Source organism: Podarcis raffonei, chromosome 12, assembly GCF_027172205.1.
Source record: "Podarcis raffonei isolate rPodRaf1 chromosome 12, rPodRaf1.pri, whole genome shotgun sequence".
In the NCBI taxonomy this organism is placed as follows: Eukaryota; Metazoa; Chordata; class Lepidosauria; order Squamata; family Lacertidae; genus Podarcis; species Podarcis raffonei.
In genome coordinates this window covers 18,997,463-19,011,310 of record NC_070613.1, presented here as the reverse complement: position 1 = coordinate 19,011,310, position 13,848 = coordinate 18,997,463, and the positions used below count along the sequence as shown (strand labels likewise).

Here is a 13,848-nt window from a genome sequence, read left to right as displayed (position 1 = left end):
CTTTCAGCACAATCCTGTGCATGTTTGCTCAAAAGAAGAAATCTAACAGAGTTCAGTGGGATTTGCTTTCAAATAACTGAGCATAGGACTGCAGCTCAAAGTACAGGTAACTCTCCGAGTCTGTTTTGTGGATTATAAGGAAATGCTACATGGCATGGCTTCTCTCTCCAGCTCTTCCTTAGAGTGTTTGTGCTGCTCTTTCTTGGCCTAGGCATATGTACAGGCACTACACATAGCTGTGCAGAGGAAGTGTGCTGAGCAGTTAATGCAGTTATGAGCGAGTGCATAGCTAGGGATAGGACGAGTCTCTGCCATGCTTCTTCCAAGCAGCATTCGGAGGCTACAAACAGCCCCATTCTACACAAAGTTCTAACGGTGCTGGACCCAACAATCTATCGCAACATAGATTATGATATATTGTTGAGTGACCATAAAGAACTTCTAAAGTGCAGCACATAACATTCACGGGACACCACTACAACTTAGGAGACGCATGCCAGGCATGCCTGGAGTCTGGTGTGAAATACCATCACACATAGATAGAAGACATTGGGGGAGGACCATAATGTCACGGTCTTCCATGAGGATCTAGGGAAGAAGCTGGTTGTATCAGCTGAGAATTTGTAGCCATTACAACAAGCTCCCGCATTGGGCGGGGGGCCCTTTTTAAGAGGAGGTATAGATGTGAGAGGGACGCGGGTGGCGCTGTGGGTAAAACCTCAGCACCTAGGACTTGCCGATCGCATGGTCGGCGGTTCGAATCCCCGCAGCGGGGTGCGCTCCAGTCGTTCGGTCCCAGCGCCTGCCAACCTAGCAGTTCGAAAGCACCTCCGGGTGCAAGTAGATAAATAGGGACCGCTTACCAGCGGGAAGGTAAACGGCGTTCCGTGTGCTGCGCTGGCTTGCCAGACGCAGCTTTGTCACACTGGCCACGTGACCCGGAAGTGTCTCCAGACAGCGCTGGCTCCTGGCCTATAGAGTGAGATGAGTGCACAACCCTAGAGTCTGGCAAGACTGGCCCGTACGGGCAGGGGTACCTTTATCTTTTATAGATGTGAGACAACAGAGATTGTTCCAAAGAACATACAACATGGGCCCTCCTTGCTTTCTTTCCCGGCAATATTGCTTTAGGTTGGGCATCCCTATTTGCTTACACTCAAATTCCTTTTGAGCATTACCAGCCACAGCACCCTGGCAGGAAATATGGAATGCCCAAATAACACAGGTACAATCATAGATGCTTGCAGTGTAGAGGACCCTGGTTTGGAGAGTCAAACCAGGGAAAGTAAAGCACTTCAGGACTTGGAAGAAGCCGCCACTTTCTGTGAAGCCAAAGAAGACCTCAAAACTTTTCCTGCTTTTGATAATGATGGCAATGAAGGTGCAGCGGCTCCAGCTCCTGCAAGAGGTTGAATGACAAGGTGATCACCAAGTGCATTCCCCTTTGAAGAGCCAGGTCAGCTTTCCTCCAACGAAGATGAAGAGCAAGGCAATGGAAGATCTAAGCCATGAATCTCCAGATACGTTTAGTCAAGCAGAATCTACTGCAAGCTTTGTTGGGGCAGCTGGTTCATAATCTTCAGAAGTTCCTGTGTACAGCAGCTCCTTGGAGGCTGAAGTGGCCGGTTCAGAAGAATTTCCTCTATAGGGTTACTTCCAGGAGGCTATAGTGAACCCAGCCATCTCAAGCACCATTGTTCACCCTAATGCATCTTTGGCCTTTTCCTCCACTACTGAACATTTAGCTTCAATCAGCAGCCCTGTACCTGCATCACACTTTACAGCCAGCCATCATACCATCTTCTACATCAAGTCCAGATGTATTTATTCCTGTGCAATCCCGGTGCCAACCACCTTCTGTTCTATCTGATTGTGTTGCTGGGTACAGAGAGGGAGTTATTATTCCTCCCTACTCCTGGTCCCCAAACACATGTGACTTGCCCAAGGACCTGAGAGTAGTGCAGTTGTTCTATAATAATCACCAGAACTGCTCGATTCCTGTGATGTGCATCACTCCATCCAACAAGCAGTTTTCATCCAGTTGGTGCATCTGCACCTGGGGCACACACTGAAGCTGCAGTATCCTTCTCAGAACCGTAAGTTCCTGTTCATAGTCAAGTTTTTTTCCGAAGAACCCCAGAAGCCTATTTTTGTACCATAGCATGGAGCCCACTACCAGTTAGTGCATTTGTACCCTGATCCTTCCCCCTTGGAGTATGCTGTGCCGTTCCATGTGGTGAGATCCAGTGCACTGCATGGTTCAGCTAGCTATCTGTAAAAGAAGAATTTTCTAGTTGCCAAGCATTCCTGTGTTTCTTTTTCCTTTTTTCATGTTTCATTTGACACAATGATTTGTTATATAGAGGAGGGAAAAGTCTATATATTGGGGAAAGGGGTTACTACACTGCACATAGCATGCTCTCCACATAAAAAATAGATTTATAAATTTAAAAGCTGTTCTCCTTTGCGTATGATGACAGCAAGATGGAAGAATTTCCAAAGCATTATTTTGGTAGTAGTGAATTATGTCAAAATGGTACTGCCTTGCTTTTTGACTTATGCGTTTTTAAGTTGCAGCAAAAAGCTGCTTTTTGTATACAATTGTATTATGATGTTCCTGGGAAGAAAGACTGGCTGTGAATTGGGTCATACATGCAAATACACTGTCTTGCCGACTAAGACCAACACTTCTTTCTTCAAAAACAGACTGAAAATCTTGACACATACTTAACACATTTTCTAAATGTAAACACTGTACAGACATACAAGCAGACACATCTTGTTTCAATCCCATTTTATAGTAAAAAGGGCATGAAGCTGCCCATATAACCTCTCATTTAGTACATTTCTATCCCACCCTTCTTCCATCAAGGAACTGAAGGTGATGCATGTAGGATCTTGGGTGATCTCTCATCCAAACTGAGTAGACTCAGATCTGCTTTGCTTTAGCAAAGTTCCTGTGCCTAAGACCATGTGCCCTGGAATATACTAGTATTTACACTATGCTAGGCAGAATATGATCAAAATAAGGGAAGAAAGATAAATGAGCTCAGAAACACTGAAATGAAAAGGAACAGGATTTGCAAGGCAGGACCAAAAGACTGAATATATATGCAGAAATTCTAGGAAAGCAAGTTCTAGGGTTATTCAAATGCCGTGGCTGTTACCGAACAGAAAGTTACACATAAGACATATCATATCATATAATCAGAGATGTAGGATATGTGAGGGCTTGTAAAGAATATTACATCTTTTGCAAGATTTGTATTAATTTCACAATTTTACAGCATTAAGTTATTACAACAAGTGGCAATGGCTACTACCTTAGATGGTTTTTAAAAAGGATTAGAGAAAATCAGAGAGGATAGTCTATCAACGTGTATTAACGATAAAAGCTAAATTGACTCCCCATGTTCAAAGGCCGTCTCTCTGAATACAAACTGCTGAGACCAAATAGAGGATAGCTATTAACTTCATGCCCTGCTGTTGAGCTTCCTGGCAGTCTCTGATTGGCTGCTATTGAGAAAATGCCAGATTAGCTGGAGTTCTGGTCTGAGCCAATGGCCTATTTTTATACAAGATGGGGATAAGACCACTGGCTATTATATGGTAAGTTTAGGTTGAACTAAAGAAAGGAAAGTCCTTTGTAGAGTTTGGAAAGGTTTGCAAGGGACTTACAACAACATGCTGCGGCATCTCCATTAGGGTTCCAGACAGCCTGCTATGCCCTCTCCCAGGACACTCCATTCAATTCCTTTGCTTTGCTCACAGAAAAGCAACATTCAGTGGTACTACTGTGTAGGCTCAGTCCTCTTTAGGATGATTTTTTTGAGGAGGGGGGGTCACTTCCTTAGACTACCCCCTTAAAATTATCCCCTGTGGTTCTCCAGAGCCTGCCAATACACCTCTCTTGTTTCTCAGAGGCTCCAACTTTGAGTCACCTCTGATAGCACTTACCCACTGAGTTTACTATTAGAGGGAGTTAAGGAGGTGAGGAAACCAAAAGTGGATAGGGAGGATAGGAAACAAAAATGTGTGGATGTTTTGCATCCATTTTGAACCTTAAAATGAGTTTATGCTATGTCTGAATATCCTTTCTGGACATCTGTTACATAACTGACTCAAACCTTGGTTGAATGAAAATGTATTCATCCAACCAGGAATTGAGAATATCAACACCATAATCAATGTGAGAGGTCAACCCTTCTTCCTCTTACCTTGTCATTTCGTTTTTCTTAAGGTTAGCTGAAATGACATGAAAGAATACTCAATCATTATATTTTTGCTGTCATCTAAGAAGATGGCCATAGATGGAATTAAACCACTTAGGGAAATATTCCTCTGTTTCTAACAAATCAACCAGTACATTAAGGGTTTTTGTAAACAAGTCTTCTGTCTCCGAGCTTTCCCTCATTTACTTCCCAATTAGTTGGCCCAATTTTCACATGAATTCATTATAATGGATGCTCAGTCAGTTTAAAGAATTAGGCCACTTTCATGTATGGCAGGAGCTTGAAAAATGTATTATGTCTTCAAGTATTAACACTCCTGAAAATACATCACAATGGGACACTGCAAACAGAGCTCTGTGGAAAAGGAGGATATCTAGGGCTTTTTATTTTTCTACATCCCATCCTACTCCCAGTTATTTACCCAGGAAGCCTGGTATTATTAATGTCACTTAAAATGATCATTGTGTATAAATATGTTCCTTGCTTTATTCAGAATTTCTACATAACATGGATTTTTAATAGCAAAGAATAGTGTGCTGTCCAGGTGGAATGGTAGGAAGAAGGACAAGAGGGGCTTATGGGCAGGCAACCAATTTCTAAGTCAGAATCAATGGACTAATAGCAGTACAAGTCACAGGCTCCCTGAACCAGCAAGATTTTCTGCAGAATTTGTAAGTCTTGCCGTGGAGATACAAAATTGTCCTTTAAAAAACAATCAGAATGTGCAGTGCATTGATCTACTGTACATTGCTCCACAAGATTCTGTAGTTAATGGAAATATGGAAGAAGAAAATCTAATCAAGCTCCTTACATAGTACTTGATTACCTGCAAGATTACCTGCAATTAAAAATATCAAAGCATTTCATGCTTTTATTTTAACTCATTTAACCTAAAAACACACACAAGCACTTGAGGCCCTTTGAATGTGAACAGATGGGTTATTTTCCTTCTACGTTTGCAGCCATCTTAAAGACTATACAAAATTATTCAAGGTAGTTAAGCAGAAGCTGACTAGAAAGTGTCATAGAATGATCTCACATAACCAAGTGCTTAGAGAATAAAATGTCATATTGCCACACAGTGTTGATAGGTATGAAGTTAAATTTACTGGGGAAACAGTTTCTTACTGCATACAACACTATGGTCACAAAAGCTCCTAGAGTTCAAGAGAGCCCTGTTTCTCTCCTCCATCCACTGCGCTCTCTGTGTGTGTGTGTGTGTGTGTGCGCGCGCACATATAGAGACACCTACCAGGACAGCGTAGAGCAATGGCCTTCAAATGCAAGATCTACCTTTGATTCACAATCTATAACATGGGACCCAATTTCACATTTTCACTTTTTAGTTATAATTAATAATGCACATTATTAATCCTAAAACGGCAATTCACCATAGCAATACTTCCAAATGAAAAGCAGTTTATTTCTGCACTTAATCTTAGCTGAGAAGTGAATTGTAGGAGAAGTCTAGAAAGCCATAAAATAGACTAGAAAGTGAACAGAGTCCCCCTGCTGCTCCATAGAGAGGTCTCTCACTAGAGGCATAGATATAGAAAGGTGGGAGATGTGGTTGGCCGGAAATATGTATCTTATTTAAAAATGGTTCATGCCTTTCTCCTGCCACATTGCAGCCCTCATGAAAAATTATAAAATAAGTGTCTCAACATGTCCTAGCTCAGACCCCACTTGTACTGCTCTCTTTGGTCTAGTCAGCCTTAGATGGAATCCAATATGGCAGCAACAACTTTGCTATGTCCCACCTATGGGTCCTGACCCACTGGCTGAAGACCTACGGCCTAGAGAAGTAGAGGTGAGCCTACAGTATGGATACAGAATAGCCTCTGTGCCTAGAAAGTCTAAGTCTGCAATCCTATGTTTACCTGGAAGTAAATCCCAATGAACACAGTGTGGCTTAGTAGTAAGTAGACAACACGTAGGATTGCACAGCAAGGCTCTTCAGCTTAGAAACATAATAGCACAATGGGTTATAGTAGAGAAACATTAATGAGATGAATGCAAACAGACCTGCAATATATCTTATTCTTGTAACTTAACTATGGGCTACTCAGTTAAATTACCCAGTATCATTAGTCAAGATGACCATGGGATGCAAACCAATGCCCTGGGTACCACCTGATCCTCTGGCTGCTAAATCCTGAGAAAGGGTGAAGCCTCTTGTAATTTACCTTTTGTTCATCTCCTGCAAGTAAGTCTGCACTTACTCTCAAATACCTAGGACTAACCACTGTCAAGCTTAGAATGGGATAAGATATTCTTTTCCTTGCCACTTTCTGTTCCACACCTCAAAACAGGTGCAAAATGTATGTTTTAGCAACACAACCATTACTTGAAAGTAACTTGCATAGATTCAGACCTTACATACTCTCATTATCCAGAACTAGTTCATCTTCAGAAACAGTAGCAAGCGTAAGTTTATCTTTGTACCAGCTGAGCGATGAGCAAAAACAAACAAACTTGGTATCTTAGACCTGGCAGAGGCAAACTCAGCCCTCCAGATGTTCTGGGACTACAATTACCATCAACCCTAGCTAACAGGACCAGTGGTCAGGGATGATGGGAGTTGTAGTCCCAAAACATCTGGAGGGCCAAGTTTGCCTATGCCTGTCTTAGACTAAGCAAACGATCTTCAACTATTCATAGATATCACTCATTCATGTCTTGCTCAGGGCTTATTTTCTAAGAGCTAAAGTAGCAGGGTTCAAATTTATCTCAAAATAGTCGCATCCACTGATCACAAGCTTTACTCCATAATCCTAGATGTGTATAGGCTGTTTTGTGGTTCTTCAAATGGAAAGGCAAAGCCCTGCCACTAAACAAGCAAAAATGCTGAAACTTCTCCTTCCTGGTCTTACCTTCTGCAATATCTCCACATAATTCAGAATATCTTCATTAAGCTAGTATTCTCCATAACTATACACAAGGTCACCTCTTAGCTCAGACCCTTACATCAGCATGCTTTTCTTTAGCTGTCAAGTTTCCTCTAGATTGCCACTTCTCTGTCTTCTGTTATATGGTCTCTATTGTTGATTTGCGCTGCACAAAGTCATTCACTCAGGGATCCTTGCATTATCATTTTGAAGATACCATTCATACTTTCTGTCATGTTTCGTATGCTGAAGAAAGAATGCCCACCTCATCTATTCAGGAAAGTGTTAAACTCCTTAAACTCTTTTTTTCTGAACTGCCCCAGCATCATATCAGCTCTTGCATTGCCTTAGGAATCTCCCTTACCCCAATCTCACTTCTCATTGTCATATTGAAGACTCCCTTCCTTCATTATTGACTTCACTAGCATTAGCACCATGTCCGTTATATTCTGTAAAGAACCTAGCACATGGCCAGTAGTAGACAGAGTCACTGTAAATTTATTGTCTGTGGCAACGAAGAATTGGTAAAAGGCAACCAAGTAAAAATGATTTGTAAACTGTGGCAGTTGGGCTTTCTTCCATCTATACGCCATCAGGGTGCCACAAAACAACCACAAATATTTATTATATATTCTCTGCTTCCTCCCAGAAGGTGAAGAGCACAATTTTAACTTCACAACAACCCTCTGAAGTTAGGCAGAGGAAAGTGGCTCACCTAAGGGCACTCAGTCAGCTTCATAGTTCAACAGTGGTTTGAATCCATGCTTCCCATGGGTTCAACAAAATGGTGCCGGGTGGTAAATTCTGTGGGCTTATTTGCAAGGTTGACTTACAGTAATCTAAATAGATACTATAAAAATGCACAAATGTATAAGCTGCATAAGTAAGAAGATTTCCCTTCCAGCTACAGTGGCAAGAAAATCTAGTTTGGCACCCAGCTCATGCCACTTGGCACCAGCCAACTACACCTAAAAGGGGGTGTAGCAATACATCATAGAATCATAGAGTTTGAAGGGACCCCGAGGGTCATCTAGTCCAACACCCTGCAATGCAAGAATCCTGCCCACAGCTGTCCCTGGGTGGGTTCTAACCACCAAACTTCTGGTTGACAGTCAGATGCACTGACCCATTGCGCCAATATCCGCAGAGGGGCGACTTATTGGAGGATAGTATTTAAGAGGTATACCCATGGATGAACTGGAGAACAACCAGGCAGCATTTGATTTAAATGGCCACTACCACACTAAAGGTAAAGGTACCCCTGCCCGTACGGGCCAGTCGTGTCCGACTCTAGGGTTGTGCGCTCATCTCACTTAAGAGGCCGGGAGCCAGCGCTGTCCGAAGACACTTTCGGGTCACGTGGCTAGCGTGACGAAGCTGCTCTGGTGAGCCAGCACCAGCGCAGCACACGGAAACGCCGTTTACCTTCCCGCTGTAAAGCGGTACCTATTTATCTACTTGCACTTAAGGGTGCTTTTGAACTGCTAGGTGGGCAGGAGCTGGGACTGAAAGACGGGAGCTCACCCCGCCGTGGGGATTCGAACCGCCGACCATGCGATCGGCAAGTCCTAGGCGCTGAGGTTTTACCCACAGCGCCACCCGCGTCCCTTCACTACCACACTAGAGTGACCCAAATCTGCGGTTAAGGTATTTCCTATTCCTTTTAACTGAGAATGTTTAAATGGAAGTAGCAAGGAATGAACCTCAGACCTTTACACATGCAAAGCGTATGTTCTGCCACAAACATGGAGCTTCCCCATATACTGCTCTGAGTTCCTTGGAGGAACATAAGTATAACAAACAGCAAAATTCCACCTTATTACATGTAGTGCAATTGTGAGCAAATGGATGTGGATACTTTCCTATCAGAATGCAGAAAGGACTAAGAAGTCGTCTCTACTTATACACAGATAACAGCTGTTGTACGACTACCAGCCATGGCACATTCATATGCCTCTTATTTCACAGCAGCTGTGCATAGAATGCACCCATGTATCAAGGTGTCTGTAGCACTGTATGGTGCAATCATGTGCTGCACTGCCACATCTTATTGAGATGGAGGCTGCATGAGTTGCATTCCTAGATCTGTAAGAGTACATCCATGATTGGCCTTTTTAGGGAACCATTGTTGTTCCACAGTAGGGCCCATAACTAGTGAAAGCATTTTCTGTTCCTAATCTGCCCATAACTGATAAATTTTTTACTTAAATGCTCAAATGTAGATTTTTAAAAAAGCTATTTACCTAACTAAATTGCCTTCCTCTTCTTTATTAAGCAAATTTACTCAGAAACCTTCAGATACCTTCTGCAGCATCAAACTCCTTGTAAAGAGATTTCTTTCAAGGCTAAGAAAGAACACATTCCCTTGAGGTGTATGTTATAAATATCTGTGGTACAACAGACACATATACAAAAGCAATGTCCTCTAAGATTATTGTGTTTAAATGTGTGTGCCAAAGAATTCCATACCTAAATTTCTAATACAAAGAAGTTCAGAGTACTAGCTTGAAGAATTCCTAAAGAAAGAAAATTAAAACATTCCTTTACAATACTTTAGTAGATTTCCTAACCTGTTGCGTATTCTAATATATTTTTCATCATTTCAAAACCATGCATTTATAAGATAATGCCATTTATTTCATGATTTTGACATGTGGAACTACATCTTCCCAGCCATCTTTGCATCACATTAACCACTTTTTGTTTACATATGAACAATAAAGATTTTTGCAGGGGATGCTAAATATTTGTGTTCTTAATATGTGATATATACACAAACACTTAAAATAGTTTGAAGACTACTTGGAAATTTATAAGAAGCTTTATGCCATATGTGTCTTGCACCAGTTAATTTCCATGTTGATACAAATAAATCTGAATATTCCTAAAATATTTTGCTGGAGTTGAAAGAAATTGGCCAATCCTAATCTGTAGTTCATCTATCAATGCTTTTTTAACCTTCTAAATCAGGGAAAATGAATTAGGGCTTTTAAGGCTGTACCAGCAATTATGAAAAATACTATCGCATAATGAATATATAACACAATAAAATTATATAGGCATATATGAACCTACTACACACACACACACACACACACACACACACTTTTAAGCCACGGAGAAATAATCCTGGCGAAGGGATAAAAATTATTAAAGAATGGCATAATTCTTCACATACCTCAAGAGGATTTTTTTTAAGCAAGGGGGAAAAATCCAAACCCTGGCTCTAGTCTCACAAAACAACAAAGGACTGTGACGACATGTCTGTTATGGTGTACACTGTACTTCACGTATATGGATTTTAATATTTTATCTATCTATATTTTTACACACACACGCACAGTATGGTATAAGGTTGTAGGCTTCATTTCGTTAGAAGAAAAGAGGAAATGATACAATAGATCAAATCTTGCCCCACCTTTCCCCCCACCTTTTCTTGGTGAAACGAACATAAATTGTTTAGGAGCACCACAGCGCCACCAACACAGATCAATACAAAACAAAAAAGATTTCCCACCGTGTGCAAAAAAAAAAATCGCCTAGAAAAATGCCAAAAATTACAAAATGTCTCCCAAATGCACCTTCTCAAAAGAAGAACACGACACCTAGATGAGGTATACTCCTTAGGAACCTTTATATAAAGAATGCTTTGAGATGAGTGACCAAAGAGCAGCTTACTGGCGAATAAAAAAGGCCAATGTTTAGTAACAGGCATAACTTAATAAAAACCCAGTTATGTCAATACCCTCCTTCAATACACGAAGGGCAGTTTCTCTAGTACTTTACACCAAGCCAAACCACCCCCACCCCCTAATTAGTCACAACCACTAATATCTTAAAGGGTATTCCTATTACAAACAATACATTTTCTTTCTTTCTTTCTTTTTCTCTCTCTCTCTCTTTGTATTATATTTTGTTCCGCACGTATTTATTATTAACGTTGGAGAGTCCAACTCCACCTTGAAAATATCCGAGTTCTTGATGGCGCCATAAAATTAAAAAAAAATCAAAGTACAAATATATAGTTAGAATACAGTCACGCCTAGGGAGAAAAGCAAGATAGTTTTATAATACTCAGAAATAATGAGACGACGTTTAGTGTGCTTAATTAGGAGAGCTCAGACCTCGGGGTGGGGGTGGCGCGGGGGGGGGGAGGGAAACAAGCCTACATTGGATTCATCAACATTAAGGAACATGATTATTATTATTCTTTTTGCGCTAGCCGATTGCCGCGAAAAAGAAAATATAAACATACATATTTGAAAGACTGGGGAAAACTTACCTCGAAAGGCAAGCAGACAGCTGCCTCCTCACAACGACGGGAAGAAAATAGGTTGTGTATAGTTTCTCGCTTGCAGATAGCCGCCTCCACGCAGCCAAAGGATCCCCGAACATCTTGAAAAACCTTTGCAAACGACCACGGAGACCCTCTCCCAGGATCGGCGGCGGATCCCGGAGGCTTTTTGCTCGGGATCTGTGGGGGGCGTTTGGGTAAACCAGAGAAATATCCAAAGAAGATTAAAAGCAAGAGGCGGCAGGAGCCAGAAGACTCTGGGGTTAACAACTTTGTAATGGCAAACAGGCGTGTTCTGATTGGTTGGGAGGGCAGTGTCCCTCCACAGTCTGCACTATCCCCCGCTCTCCCCCTTCTGCAGCCTGGAAAAAATGCAGAAATGCAGTGTGCCATTTTATACAGGCTTTAAAAACACACCCCAAACCCAGCCACCGAAAGCATAGGCATCACATTTTTTTGTGTGACACTGCAAAACAAGAGCTCCCACAAAAGCTTTACAAAAAAAAAATTAAAGGTCTCCTTCAGTACATATAAACGTGTCCTTGGGGTGCAGAGAAAAGAGGGAAAGAAAAGAGACGCACAAAAATAATCCACACAGGGGGGCTGGGCCATTTCCCCCTCCCACCTCAATTATTTCTTCTAAAATCACGTCCAACTGTGAAACAAGGCAATTGCCTAGCCGCCCCCACCCCGGTCAAGGAACCTAGAACCATTTTTATTATTATTATTTTAATGTAAAGAAATGAGTTTGCCTGAATGATATCACCTAAAAAAGCCAGTCACGCCTGGAACAAAAATCCATGACTCCTTGATACAGAATTTGAGGGGCTGCTGCAACAGTAGGAAAGATTTCCTTCCCCCCTCACAAATCTGCTTACCTACCGTCATAGGCAGAGAGCCAAGAATATTAATTTCAATAGATACATCCATTGTGGTAGGCATAGTTATTCTACAAAGAATGTTTAAAATCCCCTCCTTATACTGACTGACAGAATTCTACCATGCTGCCCACAAACAAAATGGCTGTGGCACTGAGTTTTTTTGGATCCTCCCACCGTGCTTCTCCCCCCGCGGCCTCCGGGAAGTGGTAGAAATCCAAAATAAATCAGTACTCGAAGTACAATGCCCAATCCAAACTCCCCATGACATCAGGAAAGGCGAGGGGCTCTGAGAAGACGCGGTCCTATCTTGAAGGGATTTTTAAAAATTGTTTAAAAATGTGCATCAATCATTGGAAATTTACATGGCAGTGTAATCCGAACTTCCTGCTTTACATATGTATGAGGTCTTTCACCTATCTTGGCAGGCTTTCAAATTAAGTGGGCTGGGAAATTTGATGCTGTGTATCTTCAGTTGCGAGCTGAGTCAGGTACTCAGTCTCTGTGTGCTGGTAAAAATGAAGGCGAAACGCCTGGCCTAACAAAGAAAAAAAGAGAGAAAAAACAAAATCTGGCAACCCCAACCCTCCATTTCCCGTTTCACTCTTTGGGAGGATATATTTAATTAAACAAGGCAAGTTATTATGAATGTGGACTCTCTACAAAAGTACAAACATGGAACTTTGTGTCTTAAGTGTTTTGTATAATTATTTGTGTATATGCTATATGTATTTATGACTTCAACTAATATTGTTTATTTATTTCAAACCTTGAAACATTAGATATGACACCTTTCAAGTGCCAATTCTCCAGAACCTGCAATGCTCCCAACTGAGTTCTCATGGGTGTTGTTTACTTCAGTGAAAGGTATTTTATTAGAAAGCCTCAAACTACTTATAAAATAGTCCCCATTGAAGACTACTCTTGATCACAAGAATTGTGACTTTTTAATGCAAGCTATAAACTGCTTAAGCCAGAATGTTTTCACTTAAATTAGCTTAACTCCACTGGTGGCACTAATAAACTTCAATAGGACCAAGCTGGTTTAATAGATTTCAATGGAATATACTTACAAACAAGCATTTTATTCAAATTTCAGTTTTGCAACCTAATCTCAAAAGGCTGTTTTAGCTGAAACAGTAATACCCACATTACCCCCCACATTTATACTACTGTAGCATAAACTACATTGTATCCTCTGAGCCCCCACTCTGCTCATGACATTTCAATACACAGAAAGCCTTTTAATTTCTCTTTGTTTGGAAAATTGCTGGTATTGAACAAAAGATACAGAACCTTTTGATTCTGTGATGGGTCATAAGTGGAACCAAATATTTATTGCAAACTAATAAAAAATAATAGTGTTTTAATACTGTTATGAACCACCATGGGATTAGTAACATGAAAGGGAAGGATATAATTTAATAAATATGCAAACTTATTTCACAGCAGTACGGGTGGTGGCTGTGCCAGCTCTCTGGCACTGGTGCTTTCATATGTTAAATCCCATTAGATACTGCTTTAGTATTTCAACACAAAGGACTAGGTCATATGTA

At 41.2% G+C, this 13,848-nt stretch overlaps 1 protein-coding gene across 2 annotated transcripts in view; it reads right to left on the bottom strand.

The window, feature by feature from the left end:
* The window catches only part of EPC1 (enhancer of polycomb homolog 1), a 59,559-nt gene extending 46,962 nt beyond the window's left edge, over positions 1 to 12,597 (bottom strand). The window contains exons 1-2 of one of the 2 annotated variants that reach the window (XM_053359762.1): positions 12,297 to 12,597; positions 11,403 to 11,594 (exon numbers count right to left, since the gene is read on the bottom strand). In XM_053359762.1, the coding sequence (XP_053215737.1) occupies positions 11,403 to 11,594; positions 12,297 to 12,356 (252 nt within the window). In that variant the 5' untranslated portion in view covers positions 12,357 to 12,597. Of the gene's footprint in view, positions 1 to 11,402 lie in introns of both variants that reach the window. The other variant, XM_053359761.1, reaches the window with a different exon arrangement.
* Between the last annotated feature and the right edge of the window lie 1,251 nt (positions 12,598 to 13,848).